Source organism: Cystoisospora suis (assembly GCF_002600585.1).
Source record: "Cystoisospora suis strain Wien I chromosome Unknown contig_3203, whole genome shotgun sequence".
Classification (NCBI taxonomy): Eukaryota; Apicomplexa; class Conoidasida; order Eucoccidiorida; family Sarcocystidae; genus Cystoisospora; species Cystoisospora suis.
In genome coordinates, this window is record NW_027155998.1 from 50,265 (window position 1) to 71,554 (window position 21,290).

The 21,290-nt window shown below is 48.2% G+C and overlaps 2 protein-coding genes across 2 annotated transcripts; both read left to right on the plus strand.

Annotated features, from left to right (window-relative positions):
* The first annotated feature begins 255 nt into the window (after positions 1–255).
* Positions 256–597, plus strand: CSUI_006355 (uncharacterized protein). Its single transcript, XM_068066518.1, has one exon. The coding sequence runs from the start codon at positions 319–321 to the stop codon at positions 457–459; it is 141 nt and encodes a 46-aa protein (XP_067921507.1). The 5' UTR covers positions 256–318; the 3' UTR covers positions 460–597.
* Positions 598–1,768: 1,171 nt separating this feature from the next.
* On the plus strand, positions 1,769–19,658 carry CSUI_006356 (uncharacterized protein). The gene is made up of 4 exons (XM_068066519.1): positions 1,769–17,392; positions 18,215–18,536; positions 19,321–19,363; positions 19,497–19,658. The coding sequence occupies exons 1-2, from the start codon at positions 2,549–2,551 to the stop codon at positions 18,515–18,517; spliced, it is 15,147 nt and encodes a 5,048-aa protein (XP_067921508.1). The 5' UTR covers positions 1,769–2,548; the 3' UTR covers positions 18,518–18,536; positions 19,321–19,363; positions 19,497–19,658.
* The last annotated feature ends 1,632 nt before the right edge of the window (positions 19,659–21,290 follow it).

Here is a 21,290-nt window from a genome sequence, read left to right on the forward strand (position 1 = left end):
TGGCTTCTTCGCTCTCTTGTCTCTTAGCGCATGCAACAGAGAAAAAAACACTCCATGCCCTGGGAAGAAAGCTGACTCTCGTGAGTCTGAAGAGAGAACGTGGTAGCTGCAAGGTCTCCCTCAACCAGTAGGAACACTCCACAACAAAATAGGAACCAAATACCAAGTAGCGAAAGGTAGTCAAATGAACTGCAGCGAGCTCTACTGAGTGTTCAAATCCCCTCGGTCCGCGTCCGGCTTCGCCAAGCGTGTAACCCCAAATATGTCCGGGAAAATTCACAAGGTTTGTCCCCGAGATGAAACTGTAATGACCTTGTGATGCTTACAGTTCCAGCTCCGACCAGGAAGACGGACAAGGCACTTCAAGTGAATGCTATCCCCCAAGATATCAAATCACAAGCAGTAAGACTAACCAAGCCTGTTCGATTTGCGAGTTGGCCAATTCACGGTCTCGCATGACAGTAGTATAGCCTGGCGATCACGGAAGAGGAAGCAACTCCTGAATCGAGAAAGGTGGCACGTTTCTGGAGCTTTCGAAGAACGTTTTTCTGTTTATACGTACGACCATTCCATACGGGGGTGTTCGTTTTATCCGGACTTGACTTCTGGTAGTTGAAAGCGTTGTCGCATACGGTCGGGGTGTTTTCCGTCACAGATGTGAATGTGGACTTAGCAGCTGCACCACTCGGGAAACGGAGGACCCACCCTCGCTGGCAGGCTCAAGTTGGGCCTATGAGTGTACATGACACCGCTGATTCGCTCCCCGAGTACGGAAAGGAAGCTATCCACACTGCGCCTCGGCAACGGGCAACAAGTTGCCCTTCAATTCTTTCCGGCCTTTTGCAAGCTCGCTCGCGCGAGCAGTCCACTTCGCTTCTCTTCATATGGTTACCCCTGAGCAAGTCACTCCAGTGGCAGCTGTTGCTGAGGCATGTATACTCGGGAAACACCATTGAAAACTGCCGACCGAAAGTCTTTTGGCGTAAGGCTGCGCCGTCTGACTCGCTGCCGGTCCAGGCCTACGAGACCTTCAGCTGTGTCCCATTCTTGAACACAGCACTGGGGCGAGTGTCTTTGTCCCTGTAGCCTTCCGCGGAACCTTTCAGTCTTGTCTGGAGTTCCACGGACTTCATTGTTGTAGTGTCTAGGCACCGCCTGCGCACGGACGGAAGCGTTTCCCGTGCGACGCGGCGACGGTCCAGTTAGCTCTTCTTCACCGTTTACGTGCTTGCGTGTTCCCTCGTTTGCTCTGTGGCTCTCGCGCCGGCGGCCGCGACAGCCTCGTGCGTCTATATGACGCTTTGTGTTGTTCCTCCTTGGTGCTGAACAAAGGCAGGGAGCTAAACTTTCCTAGGCGTTCCTGCCAGTCGCTCTGCACTTGGTCGCGTAGCGTGACAAACCTGGGTGTCCCTTTTTTTCTCTTTTTGGCTGTTTTTATTTCAAGTTGTTGGACTGATACGATGACACTTCAAGCAGCTAATATAATGACCACGCGTACAACGTTCGAATCAGCACTTGGTGCACCTAGTCTGCCGAAGAGCTGAACGATGCAGTCCGGAATACGATTCGTTGACGGCTATAACCTCGAGCAGGCAAACAGGATGGCGATCCCCATCCTATGTAGTAGGACAGTCTACGACAGTGCCTGTGAGCGCTGTCAACACCCCAGTTGGCGGGCTAGAGTACGACCACGTTCGACAAACGGAAGACACCCGGTGTACCGCTACTCAGCCAGCATTGTGTAGGAAGCCGCGGTTGCAATCTGTCGAGACGAGTACGGAAAGCCAGGGGAGGAAGTGAGTTCTGGAAGGGGGATTCGCAGAGCTCCTAAGTAGCATCACCGTTGCTATCTGTATTCCTCACGTTACTGCCTGGAGCGGCACGCTTTCCCGGCTCGTGCGTCCGCCAGGTTCTCACTACAAGATTCGCCACAGGGTATCCTGTCTCCTTCACCCCGAGAGGGACGAGAAACATAATTATAAAAAAAGGCAAGACAAAACACTCGGACTCGATTCCCCTGCCGCCTTTCTTTCCGAAGGGTTGTCATCTTCCGTAGCGGACCTTCAGTCCGCACTCAGTCGGCGTGTGTAGCGCAGCCTTTCTCCCTGGTTGGTCGCATGCCTTCTCCCATGACATGCGTCTTTTTCCTTGTGGCGCGTCTTCGACAGCTTCTTGCACAACTTGTTTCATCACCGCACCTAAGAGGGCGCCAAGTAGCTGGCTTCTAATTATGGTTCCGTCTCCCCCTTGGTGAAGCACCTGACCTGGCCGCCAGGACGTGCGGCCGCTATATGTACAGGCCGGGGTTGAGACACACGTAGAGGCGTTCTTCATGACAGCTGTTCCCGTATAAAGGGTGTGCATCTGCCCAGTTTTTCTTTTTTAAAGGGTACTGGGGAGCTGAGGTTGGATGTTCGCTTTTTGGCGACCTTGTTCTTGGGTCACTTGACCAATCTCCCCGGTATGAGAGCGGGAGGTCTTCTTCCAGACTTGCCATTCTTCTTCTCGTTTCCTTCTGATCAGAGATGGTAGTTTTTAGAAGCATCGTATGACAGGTCTTGCTCGGGGTTCAGTCCCTTCCTTGCTTTTTCCGACCATGGCAACTCCGCATGGTCCAACGCTCCTGACGGCCTCTTGGCCAGCCGGCCAGCCCTTGCCCAACTCTGAAGAGTTAGCCAGGCTCTCTGCACACGCGGCCGGCGACCGGAAGGATTCCGCTTCTAGGAGGCGAAACAGGACGGGAGCGTTGCGACCGAGGAAGCCTCGGCAGCTAGCTGTCTCAACTCCCGGGGAACATAGGGGATCCTGTCCGATGACACACTCAAAACAGGCAGAAAAGAACCCACAGGCGGTCCGTGCCTCTGTTTCTGCGGAATCACTGAGTGACACTTTTCGTTACCCAGATGGACCTCTCACCACGCTACAACTAGACGGTGGCTCTTCTCGATCCCTGTCTGCCTCTATCGAAGGAGCCGAAAAAGATGAGCGGAAGCTGTCGGTGTCGCACGGCAGTCGAGCGATGTCTACACACCGGTCAGTTACAGGTGGCGCAAGAGGAGCACGGCATCCGTTGAACTCACCACTTGGGGGTAGGCGTGGCGACAACCAAAAGAGTGTAGACCAGTCTCCGTTTTCAGAAGACGAGCAGATGGAACCTGTCCATGACGGGTCCACTATATCACAAGGAAATGGCCGTGAACGTATACCGGTTTCTTCTTTTGCCTATCACAGCGCCCCTGTGTCGAGCAGAGGGGGAGGAGGGGCTTCTTTGGGTGCACCCGGAGTGTCCGTGCAGCCGGGGTTATCGACTAGTCCCGCGGATTCTTTATCACTCTCAGGCTGTTCAACATTGCCTCCTACGCCAGTAACTCCTTCAGTTGTAGAGCTTCCTGTTTTTCAGCGTCTTCTTGCTCAATCAGAAGAAGAGCAGCGGGTGCGCCAGCAGGAAAAGAAACATAATGTTTCTCAAAAGCCGCAGGGTCACCACCTGTACGTACACCGGAAGCGGACCGAAGATAATCGTCTTTTCTCAGGTGTGAATAGTGGGAAATTTGCTGAAAGCCAATCGACAAAGACGGACAATCTCCCAACACTTTCCTCGTCGACCTCACCTTCTTCATTAGGGGAAATCATTCGTTCAGCAGCTCGAAAGATTCCTCTCTCTTCCCCTGTATACCTCACGGATGTTGAGTCTCTCGTTGATGGAGAAACTGAGTATGAAAGGTCTTCTCAGGAACAGTCACACTCGGGTAACTGTTCTTCTGAGGAGAGGACATCTGTCTCTGTGGGAAACCGACAAGTAGAATATGAGTTTACACATTTCGGTCATCCTCCTTTTCAATCTTTTTCTCAACGTAGTACCGCTGGTTCTGTTCTGGCTAGTCGTTCTTCCTTCCCTCAGACATCTTTCCTAGACTGCGACTCAAAACGTACCGATGCAAATTCTTTTGTTTCTCCGTCAAGCCTTCATAAAGAAGAGAAGAAGGGGAAAGGAAAGTTCTTACAAGCCCTGTCGGATACCTTAGTCGTCGAGGATCGTAGCCAAGAAGATAAGACACACGTAGGTGAATCTCACGGCCGACGTGGACTGAGTAGCTCGAAGTCTCGGACGCCTTCTGCAAAGCGAGAGGGAGGAAAGCGTGAAAGGTTTGTTTTGCATAGCAGGAATTTCTCCGATAATGGAAGGTCACCTAGACCGGAGGAACTCGGAGATCTCCGAGGGACAGTAGAAACGATGGAGAATGCTTTTTTATCTTCCTGTCTTCCTCTGAAAAAGACTGCACTGTCTGAGAAAGGGGAAAAGAAGTTTTTTCCAGTTCCGTCTGAAGATGTTATTTCACTGTTGTCTTCCTCTGCTCGATTCTTGCAAGAGTACAAGAAGAATGAAGATATGACGGTTAGCTATGTCTCAACACAATCCTTTCCTGAGATCCGAACAGGGGCTTCCGTGTCATGGAAGACTCAAGTGGACGTCCATCCAAAACCACAAGTGGTGAATGATTGGGTTGCAGGAGAGGAGGCACGCCTCCTAGAGACATTGGAACTGGAAAAGCAGAAGAACTCTTCGAGTCTGGTTTCTTCTCCTCCACCCGCATCTGCGTTAGGCTCCTCTTCCTCGTCTTCCCCGTATCTAGGGCTGGCTAGTCGCAGTGAGAGAGATTTGTGGAGAAGTGAACTAGGGCAGGCTGACAGCAATGCTCAGTCTGCTTTCTTGAGTGTTTTACCAAGCGAAGGAGTCTCGAAGAGTCAGCCCAACGCTGTTCCTCCTACCACCCTGGAGACTTCTTCACGTGCAATTCAAGGTATAAGGGAACGAGACCGAGCAACGTCAGTCGCCGGAGAGGAAGTTTCCGGTTTTCGGAGAGATACAGGACTCTTCTATCATCTTCAGGATTTCAAACTGTCTTCTCCGAACACCTCTCAACTATACACGAAGCTCCAGTGTTCCTCACGTGAGAATACTCCGCTTGTTGATGCTTATGTGGATCCATTGTTTGGGGGGGGTATATACACCAAAGAGCTAGGCACATCTCTCTTGTCGGGTGGAAGGGCAGAGAGTACACCTGATCTTTCTCAAGTTCCACAGCAGCCAAACAACACTACACTCATCGCACCGCCTACATCTACACAGGTCGAGGGCCCCGTTCCTATGTTCGGACGGTGGGATGGACGAAGCGAAGGGAACCATCAAGATGGCGAGTGCCTTGGAGAAAGAGCTTCGAGAAGAAACGCACAAGAAGGCCCAAGGATACACGAGTCTTCTCTTCTTCCTGGAGTTGTAGACGGAGTCGAAATCTTTTCTATGGACAAACCTTTGTCGATATCAGCTCTTGATTCATCTAGGGGGGGCGGTATGTCCTCCCTTACCCAGTCAAATGGTCGTCGTTCGCCTGTAGGGAAGGGGATTGTTCTTAAGCCCAGAGACGATATTTCTTCTTCAAAGGTTTTTTCTTCTTTAGCAATTTCTTCTCCGTTTCAGGTCAGTGCTCTCTCGTCTTCTTCTTCCTTACGCGTTGGCTTACAAGGCAATACAAAGAGATCTCATGGAAACACAGGCCTCTTTCATGTGGGTGATGGACAAGTCACTTCCTCGTATCCTAGAGATCCAAGTGCGGCAATGTCTCCATCCCCACAACCTGCTCGTGAAAAGACGACTACGGTGTCTCTTCCATTGTCTTCGACTACTTCATGTCAGTCTCTCCCAGATTCTCATTTAGATCTCTGGTCATCTATTCAGGTTCCCGCTGATCTCAAAATGTCATTAACGTCATTAGACGAGAAAAGCGAAGGGAGAACAACGACCAAGTCCATGTTACATGCACTACCTCCTTCCTCTTCCTCGGCATCTCTTCGCTCCGAGAAAGGGATGACAGCGGCGACTGCGTGTCTTGCTGAGTCTTCTAGTCCTAAAGATGCCTCAGGGGCACAGCCTAACTACGAATCAAAAGTTACAATGTCCTCTGATGCTGTAAAGAACTCTTTTCCTCCTCTCTTTTCTTCATCTTCTTCTCGTTCATCTTCGCCAAGCCTTCTTGCATTATCTTCAGGGCGTAAGGACAAATGGACAGCAGCAGCAGCACTTACTTCTTCATCATCGACAGCCGATTCTCATTTGGATCTCTGGTCTTCTATTCTACTTCCTGTTGGTGAAGCGAACCAATCGGTCGCTTCGACATCATCTTCTATTCCTTCAACCTCACCACATCAACGAGTTAGTGCTTCCTCTTCTCCTCCTTCTTGTATGAAATCCCTATCTTCTCATCACACAACAGATTCTTCTTCTCGGGGGGGATATGGAGGACTTCCGAAAGAAACTGAGACTGAAGCACCCCGTGAAAGACCTATCTCAGATGGTTCTTCTCAAACCTTTCCTCATCCGGAGAAATCACCTCAGATCTTTCCTTTGGGCTTCTTTTCACTTCTGAAGGAAATTGAATGGCGACGAACAATGATAAGCTCATCTTCTTTATCACCAGCCACTGCAGCAGCTCGTAGAGCTACCAGTTGCTTTGAGAAGGAGCATGCCGGTGATGATGTAGGACTAAGAGGGAGAGCAAGTCAAACAAGCCGAGAGAATCAAATCCCGAGTTCTCCTTCTTCTAGGTTCCCTCCTAACTCGATTTCTACAGTTTCCAAACTTGGTGTATCTTCGTCTGTTGCTCACAATGTCTCGGGTCGCCTTTGTTCTTCGTCTCCCATGCTATACGCAGACACTCAGAAGGAACTGCCATCTTCATCAGCTGCAGGGACGAGGGAAAGGTGTGTAAGTTTCCGAGGAGAAGTTCCAATGAAGAGCGGTGGCACCATGGAGATGAAAGATGCAGAGGGGGACAAAGGCAAGACTATGGAACTGAATGAAATTTCTTCGTCATTCTCATCACCACCGTCGCAGCAGAGCGTGAATCGAGAGGTGAGAAAAAACGGACAAGAAGAAACGACCATCGATATGAGTGAGATGGACAGAGTCACAACGCCCTCGCATCAGTCAGCAGAGGTAAAAGAATATTTCGAAAGGAAACAAGATAAATCTTCGCCTCTTTTAGTTCTTATGCATGAAAATTCTCTTCCTGTACACAAGGCAGATAATACGTCAGAGATGGGGAGGAATCTTAAAGACATGCAAAGACAAGCACCAACTTCTCTTAAAGCTTTCCTTGAACTCGAAGAGATTCGTGAGGGTCAACGGGAGATGCAAAGACGACAAGCTCATAGAGAACAACAACAAGAATGGCAGGCGGAGCAGTTACGTGAAATCTCTAGACAGCAGGAATACCTTCAAATGCTCATGCAAAAGCTTCGCCTTGAGCATGAGATGATGATGGTGTCTAGGCCTACTCACCAGGTTATGTACGCTAAGGACGGGAACGAAGAAAGAGAAGGTGAAAAGGCAAGAGGGAAGGAGAGATTCTTAAAGATGGATGAGAACTCTCAAAGATGTCGTGCTGATATACAGACTTCACCCCAAGACGCCTTTACACCTGTTGTTCACCAAACACTTGCAGAGACTGAGGCCTTGAATGCTCCCTTTTTGCATGATGATGATGATATACAGCCACCCCAGGGTCTCGGTGTATCGTATGAGGAGTTACACAAAGAGAAGCAAAGGAGAGCAGCTGAAGATTGTTCTTCTGACAACCGTCAAGCAGAAGTTCTATTAGGCTCGCAAAAGATGGTCGATGAGAAACAAAAGACGTCTACTCAGTTAGAAGCTCCCCAGGATCACCGTGTCTCTCCTAGTTTGCAATGTGAATGTAAGAAAGAAGAAACGGCTGGAGAGAGTAATCAGCATGTGCAATTAGCTCCTCAGGAACAGGAGCGGCACAAGTCGGAGATACGAGAGGGAGAAGAAACAGGTGAAAGAAGAGAGGGGAGTGAAGCAGAGACTGAGGTCAGTTCGGGTGGAGATATGAGGGAGACGGAGGAGCGTTTGCATAGAGGAAGACAAAAAGAGAATTTGGAAGGAAAAGACAGAGGAGATGAAGTTCAATATCATGTGATAGAAGTACCAGAAAGGGTCACCTTCACTGAGAGACAGGCCTCAACAAGACATAAGATAGATGACGTAGTACGTGACAACGGAAGAGATTATACAGAGAGAGAAGAAAACCAGAAGGATGTCGTTCTCTTTCAACCTAACCGGGCTGATCCTACGATGATGGAACTTCCCGAGCAGGAGAATGAGGGTAAGCAGGAGGTGCATGCCTCTGGTATCATGGCGAATCGGAGGGAAGACGCCTCGGAGTTCAACAGTGGGGAAAAACGACATGAAGGTAACGACGTATCAAGTTGGAAAGGAGAAAAAGAGGAAAAAAGCATTCATGGAGAGAGGAGCGAACAATGGAGTAGTGATCGAGAGAAGAAGTATGGGGAAGATAAGGACGGACACAAGACAGAGACATTGTTGGATGATGAAGGAAAGAAGAACAGCGATCACCTAACACTGCGCGGAGAGAAAGATCAAAGCAGCGGACCAGAGTTGTTGTGTGGTGGTCCTTCTCCTCTTCTTACTTCTACAAGTCCGACTGACAGAAACCAAGAGAATGGAAGTAATATGTGGGGGGCATTACCTCATGATGTAGACGTAATAGAAGAGAAGATCCTGAAGCCTTCTCAATATGTCGAGAGAAAAGAAGACAGAGGAGGAGTTGCTGGTGGTCTAAGCTCAGGAATGTATCAGAAAGAAGCGGTGTTAAGAAGTAGACACAACCTCTTGGAAGAGTGTGAGAGAGTGATGATCAAGGAGAAAGGCCAGAGAGAGCAACGGCTAACACAAGAGGAGAGAAACTGTTTTGCTTCTTCTTTCTCACCTCCTTCCTCTCGAAAGACAGAACGAGAGGTCTTGCTAAGATATCCTTCACCAATGAAAGGAAAAGAAACTGTAGAAGATGTACATCATCCTGAGTTTCCTTGTCGCGATGTTCATGGGGAGAATCGGGACATTTGGTCTCTGACAGGAGCTAGTCTTGTAGAACAGAAGGAGGGAGAACAACTCAAAGAAGAGAAGGACAGGAAAGGAGTAAATGACGATGGAGAACCCAAGGTAGAAAGTGAGAGAAGGAAACATCAGGCTGGTTTTCCCAAGGGCGAGATCCAGGTCATGAAAGATGTTACCTCTTCCTCCGCATCCTCTTTCTCTTCGTCTGCCTTGCAATCTCCTTCTTTCATCCCTTCGGAAAGACCGATTTCTCTCCTTTCTGCTTCTTCCTCTCGCTTGCTTCTACTCTCACATGAGCCTCAGCCATCGTCTCCCCCTCATGCTGCTGCTGCTGGGGGATGTGAGGACTCTCATGTTGTGAAGGATATTTTCTTCTCCGAGCATGGTAGACAGAAGGGAAGAAGCCTTCCCATCATCTCCAGAGTGTGCGGTGAAGGAAGTCGTCATAAGTCTACCATTGAATCGTCTGTTGAGAATCTTCTTCACGGAACTTCATCTCTCCGACCGTCTACTTCTAATACCGACCTTCGTCAAGCATCTGATGTGAAACTGCTTTCAAAAGCGCAGAGAGTTCCTGATCGAGAAGAGAAGGAGGCGTTCATGCCAAGAGAGAGAGGAGAGAGAGATAGAATGATGTTAGGAGACAAGAGAAAAGAAGAAGTAGTCGTTGCGGAAGGAGGGCTCTTAGGTGAAGCACAAGACAGTAAAGATAACGAAAGGAAAGGGAGAAAAAACCAGATGAAGGACAAGAGATCTATAAGAGATTGCCTCTCAGAACAAAACTCTGAGAGATACATCGGCGGTGTTGTCGGAAACAAACCAATACAAGTGGAAAGGACCCTACCTTCTAGTTCAGTAGAAGAGATAAAGAGGACTTCGTTCTTTGCTTCTTCAAGAGAAGGAGATGATTTTCACCGTAGAGAACGATATGATGTTTCGTCATTATCGCCTTCAGTAGGGAGACCTCCCGAGAATGCGTGGGCGTCTTCTGCATCTTCTTCGTCTCCATGTGTCAGACCTAGTTCTCAGTCTCGGGCTGTACAGACATCGGTCTTTTCGTTTCCCCTTTTTTCTTCTGCTGAAGGCGACGATCATCATAAAGAGCCGCCTTTAGTTGAAGTCTCTTCAGCTCAAGGAGGTGTGGATGTATCGAGAGTGACGCCTGCTAGAGGTTCCTTTCGAAAACCGTCTTCGAGAGAACCGAATCTTCTTTCTCCTGAAGGTGTATGTCCACCGGTTCCTTGTCTTTCTTCTAATGGCGTCTGTGAGAAGAAGGAAAATTGTCGAAGGATCATATCAACAGTGTCTGATGTTTCTATTCCTCCCTCACGACCTCGGTATGTTATATCTTCGTCGTTTGCACGTGACCCTTTAGTATTGCTTCATTCCTCACAAGTTCTGTCAAACTCGTCTTCGTCTTCTTTCACCCAGACTTGTTCTCTTAACAGCTCTTCGTCGTCTTCTTTATGTACAAATATGAACCCTTTTCTGGTGTCATCGCAGCAGAGAAGTTATTCACTCCCTTCTTCTCGTTCTCTTCAATCTCGGCTTGTAGCGAAGGCAGCTCTAGAGTCGTCGTCTTCCTCTTGTTCTCCTCTGACCCGGAGAGACCCTAACACAATACAAGCTAAAGAAGGAACCCTTCTCTCTGCATCTCTCAGCTGCCATGAGGAAGCTTCAGCTTCTCTTACGTCATCGTTAGCACAAGTCTCAGTATCGCAGGAGTTACAATCTGTTCTTAGACCTCTTCTTCTTTTAGTGAGTTCTGCGAAACATACACAGAGGCAGACGGATATGAAGAAGAGAGAGAAGAGTCGGATGTTCACTAGTTGTCGTTCTACCTGTCCGTCTAACAGCAAGAAAGAAGATGTACGTTCGAGGGTGGTGGATCTCCAGATGGATGGTCACCGACGATCAACAAGCATCTCGAGTAAGAAGGCTCCGGTTGTTGAGAGTCCAGTGAAAAAAGAAAAAGAAGAAGGAAGGAAGTCTCCTATATCTTCTTGCTCTCCTCGTCTTCCGGTAGAAAAAGAAAAAGTCAAGCTAGACGCACCCACAGCTCCTCCTGATCTTGTCGAGATCTTTCCCCATAACTCATTTAAGAGAAAGACACACAACACGAGTGAAGATTCGACTTCGATTTCCTCTTCTTGTTCTGGTTCTCATGTAACAAATCAAGATAAAAGTAGAGGAGGAGATGTTGTTAGAGGAAGCGGAGAAAGATTAGAAGAAAGGAGTCATGATCAAGCTGCTACTAGTAATAGGAGTTATCCTTCGGTTCATGCGAAACGGTTTAAAGATGTTGGAGAGCAATCTTTCTCTCATTCCTCAAGTAAGGAAGTTGACTCAAAAGAACGAGGAAGGGGGAGACACCGCCACCGTTTTGATGATGATATCCCCTCTTCTTTGTCTTCATCTGAATGCGTTAACTCTTACTCTTCTGCGTCTTCTTTGTCAGATGAGTTCGGTAAAGAATCGTCTGATTGTCTCATGACAGGGGGGGAAGGTCTGTATGGTGATGGTGGTGGTGTCGTGCATAGGAGGAAAGAAAGAACAGATATCTCTCAAATCGCTTATGAAGGAGAAGGATCTCTAGAGCTTCCTCTTACTCTCTCAGCATTACAAGAAGGGGGAGAAGACACTTCTTCACAGACGTCTCCTCTTCTTCCTTCAGTAGTAGGTGCATCGAAGAACCCCGAGCTGATGATAAGATACGGGAGAAGAAAGACGATAGAAACCAGACAAGTAGAGGGGAAGTCGGATGATTCCTTCTCGTTTCCTTACTATCAGTTCATCTCTTTTGGACATTCATTTGCTTCAAAAGAGCAACAAGAAGAGATTGCAAAAGACAAAGGAAAGCAACGAGGGAAGGACAGGAGAGAGGAAGGAGTGGAGTTGAGAGGAAGACGGAGAACCGAAGAAGAAGATGTTTTGTTTCAACAGGGAGAGGAATGTCTCCCAAGTTCATTCTTTCAATCATCTTCTCTTCATCTCTTTCCTCAAATGCCATCAGAAGATCATCATTCACTAGAAGAAGACCGTCTTCTACAGGTATCTTCATCTCTGTCGTTGCTCTTGTCTTCTTTTACAGAAGAGGAGGCGCATCCTTTACAAGAATCCGTAATTCAGTCTCTTGCTTCATGGGTACGGGAAGGCTGTCAACAGGTTTCATTCAAAGTACCAGAGAAGGACTTAACAAATGAACGAAGAAAAGAGTTGATGTCTGGATTGCATGCAAGAAGTCACGCGCTACTTTCCTCTTCTTCTCTGTCTGGATCTCAGCAGGAGGAAGGGATTCCGGAGATAGGAAAGAGCAGTCAAGAAAGAGAAAGAAAAGATAAAGAGAAGGAAGAAATTGGAGAAAGGGGTCCTAGGAGGAAGGAGAGGTCAGAAGAAGAAGAAGTGAAGGAGAGCTTCAAGAAGGAGTCCTTGATGGAAGGAGAAAAGAGAGATGAAAATTCTTTCTCTGGGGAGGATTGCATTTTGAAGCTCTCGTCGACACTAGAGAGGGGAAGAGGGGGTATGACTGAGGAACGTACAAGAGATGCTGTTCAGGAGGTCTATGATGTGTTACAAGAAAGGCTTCTACAGGAGATGAAAAGGATGATAGAAAAACGTGATAGGACAAGGGAAGACGAATACGACTCAAGAGGACACGACCCGAGTAGACAACTGAACGGTAGAAGCTCGAGTGCCTCTACATCGCCGGCAGAGTCGGTCTTTTTAACAGATGGTATGGACCACACTTCAGACGAAAGACGTGCCAACATGAAGGAGAAAGTTCTCTCACGAAGGGTGAGGACAACTTCAACTTCTTTACGTTCTTCCTCTCTTCAATCCTTCAACTCGGAAGGGAACCAAGGCAAGTCGAGGACGCCTCCCCGATCCGCTTCTCTTTCTCTCATTGTCCAAGCTCTTCTCTTTCTACTTCTACAGGGGAACCTTGAGAGATCTCGGGATGGTGAAGGAGTTTCAAACGAAAAGGAAAGGACGGACGGAGAGAACAAGCGAAGAGATAGAGAAATGGACACAAAGAAGAAGACGAAAGAGGAAGATCGCCCCTTTACGTGTGGGTCCTCGGCATTCGTGTATCAGGAGAATCTTCAAGAGACAGAAGAAAGACAAGGGAATGTCGAGAGACAAGAAGAGACGTTTATCTCTCAAAGGAAGAAAGATAGAGGAGAAGGCCTTTCTGATGAGAAGTTAAAAGGACTCCTCAGAGGGACGTCACAGTCTACAGGGGATGTTGAGAATAGGACGCAGATCATCAGGGCCAAGACGAGAGAGGAGAAGAATGGAGAAAACACAGAACCACACGAACCGAGCTCTTTCAAGTTCTCCAGTTTTTCTACACAAAGAAGGAGGGTTCAAGAAGGTAACAGAGTAAAAATGACGAGAGAGAAAAGAAACTTAGGAGAAAAGAAGGCCGTTGAGGAGGACGAAGAGAAGACGAAGAGAAAAGCGAAAGAGTCAAAAAGAGAGGATCATAAGAGGCGTGAAGACCAACCTCGATTAGCTTCTACGCACATGAAGATAGAGAAGAAGGGAGGGGAAGGACAAAGCTACGAAGAACGATGTAAGAAGGAGACAAGAAGAATGACTTCTGATCTCAGGGTTCCACGTGTTTACGAGGCGTCCTCTGTAGAGTACGAAGAAGAGATGCTACGTACAAAGGGAATAGGGAGAAAACATGGGAGTGTACTGACAGGTGAAAAGAGAACGGTGACGAGAAAAGCAGAGACGAACAAGTTGTTGCAAAAAGATGCTTTTCTTCAGTCGAGGGAAAGGTTTGAAAAAGGAAATACCATAGCAGGGAGAGAAGTAGAGACGTCAAAGACAGAAGAGACAAAGACAGACAGAAGGAAATCTAGAAGAAGTAATACCGGCGATGCGGAGGGAGAAGAACGGCCTCCATATCACTCACGCGGAGGAGGGAACGACTATGGTAAAACTTTGTTGCGGAAAGAGTATAGAGAACGAGATGAGATGAATGTTGTTGGAGATGAGACAAGCAAAAGAGAAGAAGAAGAACTGTTGCAAAGAGTCTTGAATGTTCCTCGATCTCCATTCGTAGGGAAAAGTACTTCGAACTCCTACAATCCCTGTTCTCTAGAGAGAGACTTCCGGGGTAGTCTCACGCAGAGCTCATCAAAGGCGAAGGAGAAGAAAAAAGAAGCAGACCTTTTCCCTGACGATGTCTACTTCCCTTCATATTCTGTATCTACTAAGCCAGCAGAGGGAAGTTTAGAAGCTCACCAGACTAGACACGGAAAAAGCCATGAGGCGGCACGTGAGTTGAGTAGACACGTCTTTTTTCCTCCTTCTTCTTCTTCCTATCCGTCTTCTTGGGGCGATCAAGATGAAAGTGTAGCTTCGAGATCAAAAAAGACAGTTGACAAGCCTTCTAGAGAGTTACAACATCAACTGAAGAAGAAGCGTGAAGGACAGGAGAGACTTCTAGAGCCTGTCTCCTCTACAAAACCTTTTCCACCACATAGGAAAAGATTTTGTTCATCGTCAAAAGAAACTAGGGCTATACGACCAACTAGTGAGAAAGGTATGGTGTCAACAACTTCGTCTTACAAGCGTACTGTGAGCGCATTACCGCCTCCTTCAGATGACCTTCATACACAACCGAGAAGAAGAGATCGGGAGCCACGTAGAACATTACGTGAACTGTTGCCTGTTGGAGAGGATCACAGGACAAACAATGTCGTGTTTTCTGTAGACATGTCAGACGAAAGAAGTGAGAATAACTCTCTTGAAACAGGGAGAAGAGAAAAAGACATGTACGACGTAGAGCAGTCCGGTGAGATTACCACCCAAGAAGAAACACACAAGTCGCCTTGTCGACGACACGAGAAGAAAACTGCAGGCGGGAAAAGCAGCCGTGACAACAATCGACATCTTCGCTTTTCTTCTTGTGATAGTGACGAAGGACGTGTGGATCATCTGGAGAGAAGAAAGAAAGAGAGCAGGTTTGGAGAACAAGGAGGCAGTTCATTTGACAGACTCGACATAATTGACGTTCAGCAGTTGCGGAAGACCAGAGACGAAAAGAAGAATATAGGGGATTGTTTCCTTCCAAAGAAAACTGACCCGGAAGAGAAGATCGAAGAAGAAGACTCTTGGTTGTGGAGTAGGCATACACTTACACCTGCTGAGAACGGAGATAGGCAAGGAAGAAAACAAGGAGCAAAGAGCCGGGGGAAGCAGAACGCCGCGGCTATAGTAGATACGAACAGTGAAGCACGTGATGATGGCGGCCTCGAGTTCTCTCGAAAACCTGACGACGAACATCCGCAGGTGGGGGGGAGAGAGGAGAAGGTTAAAGATTCTTACAGGAGAGATGCGAAACCGTGTGATCGTGGAAGTACGGGGGAGAAAGGGGAAAGGAGAAAGAGACATGAGGAGACTGACTCATCAGGTTCTCATAGGAATGCCGGTGTGACACGAGATAGAGAATTCAAAACAGAAGACCTTCTGTCTGAGCAGCAGGGAGAAAAGAATCTTGTGTTTGAAATCAAGGAGATGAAGGGTATGAGAAGACAGAGAGATGCAGAGAGTTCGTACATGAAAATGAAAGTGGAGAAAGAGTCCCGGAGAAAAGAAGGTTTGTCAACAAGGAGGGAGGGAGACAACAAAAATAGTCTGTCAACATCAAGACTAATGAATGAAGAAAGAAAGGAAGAAGAACGTCTTCTTCGAGCTTTACTTGCTAAGGTTCGCCCAGATGTCTCGTTCGAGGTCTTCATGCGCTCAGGTTTAGAGGGAGGAGAGAACGCTTCGTCTACCGGAGAAAAGGAATCGGAGGACCAAAACAGACAAAGAGTATTTGCCTGTCAGAGAATTGAAGAGAAAGAGACCGGGAGTCAAGGTGCCGTCAAGGGACGCGTAAGGAGAAAAAGAGATGGAGAGACAGAGACGCAATCGCGACGAAAAGAGAGATCAGGGTTTCGGCACGTGAAGGAAGAGAACGTGTCTTTGCGGAGAAAAAACGACCGAGAGAAGCTTGCTGAAAGTGAGGATAAGTTGCTACCTTACACGGTATTTCATGAAGCAGGTAGTGAAGATACAAGAAGACACGCAGAAACATCCTCAGTGATACTTGGGGGCTCTTCACGGAATAACCTCAATTCGGACACATGCCATACCTCATTCTTTCTCGACAACAGTCCTGCGCGGGAGGTTTTCACGGCTACTCAGCAAACACATCAGAGACCTCCCTCTCTGCGGCAACACGATAAGACCTGTGCATGGACAGTCTCTAGTGTTAGTGTACTTCATGAGGGAAACAGTTCAGTTAGATCCTCTCAAACTAGTCCACTTCTTCTTCCACGGGGTAGCAGAGTAGTGCGAGGCAAGACAGGAGAAGGCAGTAGGAGAGACCTCGAGGATCGACATGTGAGTTTGCCTTACCATTTTCATCACGCCGACATAGCAGGCCGTTCAGCCTCTGAAGCTGATCTACATAGAGACAAAGCAACGACAGCACTGGAACCTTCTACCTTTGGTTATATGCGTCATGACAAGCTAAAGGTGATAGCTGTCTCGAAGAAGAATGATGAGGAGGTGCACTCTGTACAGGCAGAAGACGGTCTGATATCCTTCTTTAGAAAAGCGAATAGTACAAGTCTCACTCCCCAACGTAGGAACTTGGAAGGCACGTTTCTTCCTAAGAGTCCACAGGTACAGAAAACGATACCGCCGACTGTTAGAGCAGGAAGGATCGACGGTGGATCGTTGGATGAAGGAGAAGGAGAAGACCGAGGTAGAGAGAAGAAAGAAGGAAAAGAGAGTGAAAGTGTCTGGGGCTGGAGTGGTGAAGTTGTTATTGGACAAGAAGAGAAAGATAATGACAAAGGTAGCAACAACGCTTCTCTCTATTTTACACCTCTTTCATCCTTAGGGTTCTCTCATCCAGTCTCCGGGGGGGCACTTGCCCGAGAGGACAACAGTACGGAAGAGAGGTTGTATTCTTCTGGTGTTTTGTCTTCGCACCGGGAGAATATGATTAGAGAAGAAAAGGAAAAGAAGAAATGTTGGTTCTCACCTGATCTACTTGTTAAATCCTCCAGGGTGACTCCAGTCTCACATCGAGAACAGGTTGCTTTTCCCTCCCCACATCGTGTCCCTTCAGGTGTACACACACCGGACAGATATTCAACAAGTGTACCTCCTGATATTCGATCTTCCTCTTCACGGTGGAACCAGGGAGAACAGAATATTAGGTCGAAGCTTTTGAAAGCCAAGGCGTCAAGCAAAGGTTATCGAGGAGTGAGTCAACCTACACAGGTACCCTCGTCTCCATCTTTTCATCTCCGCGGGGTCTCCCAGGCGACAACTCCAAAGCAACAGCATACAATATCCTGCGGAGATACAGAGAAAAGGAAGAAGGTTTCAACTGCTCAGATGGCTGAAAAACTCGTTTCTGAAGATGGTGGAATGACTGCGGAGGTAAGTTTCCTGTCAAGAACTTGTTGGTGTCCTATCTGTCGACAAGAGGAAGGACGTATCAGGTTGGTTTCTTCTGGGGGAGCTGCTTCTTAGATCTCATACACCGGGCATCCCGTGTTTTTCTTCTTATACATGTGTTTCTTTTTTTCCGAGGAGGCTCGTTGTAGAGCATTTAATAGCCTGAGGAGAAAGGACAGATAGCGCTGTCGCTCCCCTCTGTCGTCTCATCTTCCAGGCGGTGCCTCCCTACTCGCGCACCTCGTGCGAAGTTTCTTTTACACTCCAAAGGGATTCCTTGTCTAGACTTGAAGGCCTCGTTGTCTTTACGTCTGAGTTACCTCAGTTGCTGACTCTGTTTCGATTGCTTCTTCTCTTTCGTTTTCGAGGATATCCTTCCTGGAAGGTTGTGTTGCCTGTGCCAACGACTAAACAAGCGAGTTTTTCTTTTCTTTCACTCAGGGGGACCCGCGCTGCGTGGTTGTGGCTTACCAGCGTCCTAACCAAAGCTCAGACTGAGACATGTACTCTGTGTTCTCTACTCTTTCCTTCTACTGTGTCGTCTTGTTTTTTGTTATCGTGATTTCCTAGTCACAAAGCGCTCTCTACTTTTTCTCTGCAAAAGGTGTCTGTATGTACGTTTGTTTTCCCGGAGGTACATCCTCGTATCCGTCGACCTGTAGATACATGGATATGGCTACGTGTATAAGGTCCGGAGTGAGTCAGCTTCCCTAAATATGAGTTTTTGAGTGTGTACAAGAGGACGTCTGCTCTAGGAGCACTTACACATGACGCATGTGCTGCGATCCATTCGTTTCTAAACAGGAAGTCCACCGTTGTCTCGCGTATCTTCGTCGTCTTGAACGTGTTTCTAGAGACACACTCCGCCATCTTTCCACGGACAGCCCGGGAAGCAGCACTGATGGGGAAGGACATTCTGCCGTGTCGGAGGACGGCGTGGAATCATATCCGTATCTCGTTACAAAAGAAGACCGGAAGAAGGCACGGAGCAAGAGAAAGGAGTCGACGAGAAGAAATACCAGACGGGACAAAGGCGGCAACCCTCCTTCAGAAAGAGGATATCTGAGACTCCACACCAGTCTTCTTCTTGATAGTGAGAGTGAATGAGATAGAAACAGATAAGGAGGTGAGAGAAGGGAATCTCTCGTGTTGTTAAGTGTATGAAACATGTAGCATGTAGTGGAAGAGGACCATTTGATTTCTTCTATCGTCGAAGGTGATCAAATCATTGAGTCCTTCCCCCGTACTTCTGCCATACCGACTATCTCTTGCAGAAAGACGTGTTCTTAAACCTTGGGTTGCGGGACAGCTAGCGAGCGGGTCGCTTTCGAGTCCGATGACTTCCCCGATCTCCACCTTCCACTATGTTATTCAGGCAGAGGAGCAGTTCTAGGAAAGGACAAGACATTTAGAAGGCATCACCGACGATGCGAACCTGTTTTACAGATAGATGCATACACAGTCAAGTCTCTAGTCCGTACAATGGAAAAGATTCACGGCCTTTTTCTTCTGCAGTATCAGGATTTCGCTTGTACACGAATTTCGAAGGACGCCATATGGGCGCTCACGACGAGGAAAAGACTGAAGTGGTTTCATCCGTTCTAGACTTCTGAAAGGACCATCCGTGTTAGCTGGTTTCGCCCTCAGAAGTTATCCGATGTGAGTGTTCGATAACATCTTGAGGTCTACTGTAGACACCTTGACATCTGTGCGTCTTCCTTGATATGTAACCTGTTTGAAGGTATCGATATTCGAGTAGGGAGTCACACGCTGTGGTCTTTTGGCTTCGGCCCTGCTTCCGCCGATAGCTATTTTTCTTGTTTGGAAAAAAAAAGACATACAGCGTTCTCCTTGGCCGTCTCCCTTATTTTGACTTCTTCGTTCATAGCGTCTTCCCTCTTTTGATACAGGACCCTCATTCTGCATCCTTCATTCCGAGACATCGTACCTTGGGTAGGTCCTTTATGTGATCGGAAACCACTGGGTATTTTCCGGCTTTTAATGCCGCTGTGAGGTATTTCTCTAGGAGACAGAGACACCTTCGGTGGAGTTTTCAGGGTGTCCGTGTGTCTCCTGTGGAGTGCAGGCACTCGGCAAAACGAATGAGTCAAAACTTTTTTGGCGTCATTAAGGGCGGACACAGCAACAATTCCAAGGTGCTGCGACGTGCAGGTGAACGAGGATGAAGTGGAAAGAAAAGTGTAATTTCCTTGTGTTTGTTAGTACGAGACCCCGGGAATCCTGGAAGGTGACAATGGAATTGCTTCCCCAGTGCAAGCAGGGAGTTCGGAGAAAGTCGTCTTTTTCAGAATCGCTCACTCTTTTTTGAAGGCCGTCTGCGGTGCTTGCGTGGCGCATGGATAGAAGAGAAGGTCGTTCGTATTCTTTTGCCCCCGTGGCATGATGCGCGGTAGCTTGGCGTGTGGAGCCCGGGTGTCTCCGTCTGGTTGCTCGGGGTAATGGGGTATTCGAGAATACTTGGTGTTGTTTTTCTGCAGCAGGGGCAGTGGTCTTTCGCCTTTCTTCTTCGAAACTGTGTTGTTTTTCACTCGCACGTCGCCTGAGGGGAAATCTCACTGTGTCTTTCTTTTTCTGGGCTGGTCCCTCGGTACAGCTCTTCTCGCTCGGTGCTGGCGCGTGCGAGAAGTCCGCGTCAAACGTGTGACACAGAGTTGCTCTTGTCAATCCTGTAGCTTTGGTCTTGGATGTGCTGTCATATCCGAGTTTGGTGTGAAGCGTATACTTGATTCTTACGTTCACAGAGGAGCTGCAACAACACCATTCCGTCGTGGTTCACCCAACACGATGGGACTGTACGACGTGTGGCCTCCTTTTTACCGTCAGTGAAAGTCGCAGAGTGGACAGTCGGCGTTGCTGTGGCGGAGACCATCTTCTGTGGGACAGAATCACACATTCTGGTGCATCTCAGGAGACAGCTCAACCTCCGAAACCGCCCAGGGTCGAGCGAGGTCCAGTGGTGCATATGGACGCCCCTTCCATTTCTCAAAAAAGACGAGTCGGGAACTGCTAGCGTGGGAATAGCACAGAACGAGGTTACACAGTAGTACTGGAGCCCGTGTATCATCAGAAGTCCGAGCGCGGTTGAGAAGCTGAATGCATGTGCGAGAATCAGTCATGCCGAGAAATCTTCAGGTAACAGACCAGTATTTTGCGTGTCTCGTGTGATCCCATGCACCTCCGGCATGGTTTGAGTAATTCTGGAGCCTTTGCCTCGCGAGGCTACGAAACGAGTTCGAATGTCAGCCTCAGTTCACCGTTTACAGTGCGTGGCCAACGACATCCTGCCTTTCTGGAGACCAGTGCGAATCACTGGAGCTGCTAACCTGAACCGCTTTTCTGGGGCACAAGTTCTGGAAGCACGTCTGTAGAAGGAGCACCTGAAAGTGCAGAACGATAGGCACGAGTGGTATGCATTCTTCCACTTCTGGGCATTCATCCCGTTTTCGAATTCGATCACTAGACTACCAGTGTCTTTGTCCGGCGCTCATTCGTCAAAGCCGGGAGCCAGGTACAGCCCGGAGCGAGTGGGGGAGGCGAGAGCGCATTGGACTTGACGCCTGTTCCATCTCCGAGTTCGAAATAAAAGGGGGCGACTTGGGCAGAGGCCCTGCGACTGCGTGACGGTTCACTGGATTTTTGTGGTCGGAAAGTCCTGTCCTTCCGCTAGATGCTGACCAGCTGAGCAAGCTGTGTTCTGAGGCAATGGAGGGGCTTGCGGCATCACCGGCCTTCTGTTGGAAAAAGGCATTCTGTTCGTTACGCGTAGCCGAGATGTCCAGACTAGCTGGAGTTAAAGACACAGCTTCACGAAGCCGAAGACGTCGCATTTTTGCATTTGCTTCTCGAAGAGATGTAATAC

Excerpts from the sequence above, each read along its gene's own strand:
- CSUI_006356 (XM_068066519.1), top strand. The coding sequence starts at position 2,549 with ATGACAGGTCTTGCTCGGGGTTCAGTCCCTTCCTTGCTTTTTCCGACC. Across the intron at positions 17,393-18,214 it reads ATGGTGGAATGACTGCGGAG|GAAGTCCACCGTTGTCTCGC; the intron begins GTAAGTTTCCTG and ends GTTTCTAAACAG.
- CSUI_006355 (XM_068066518.1), top strand. The coding sequence starts at position 319 with ATGCTTACAGTTCCAGCTCCGACCAGGAAGACGGACAAGGCACTTCAA.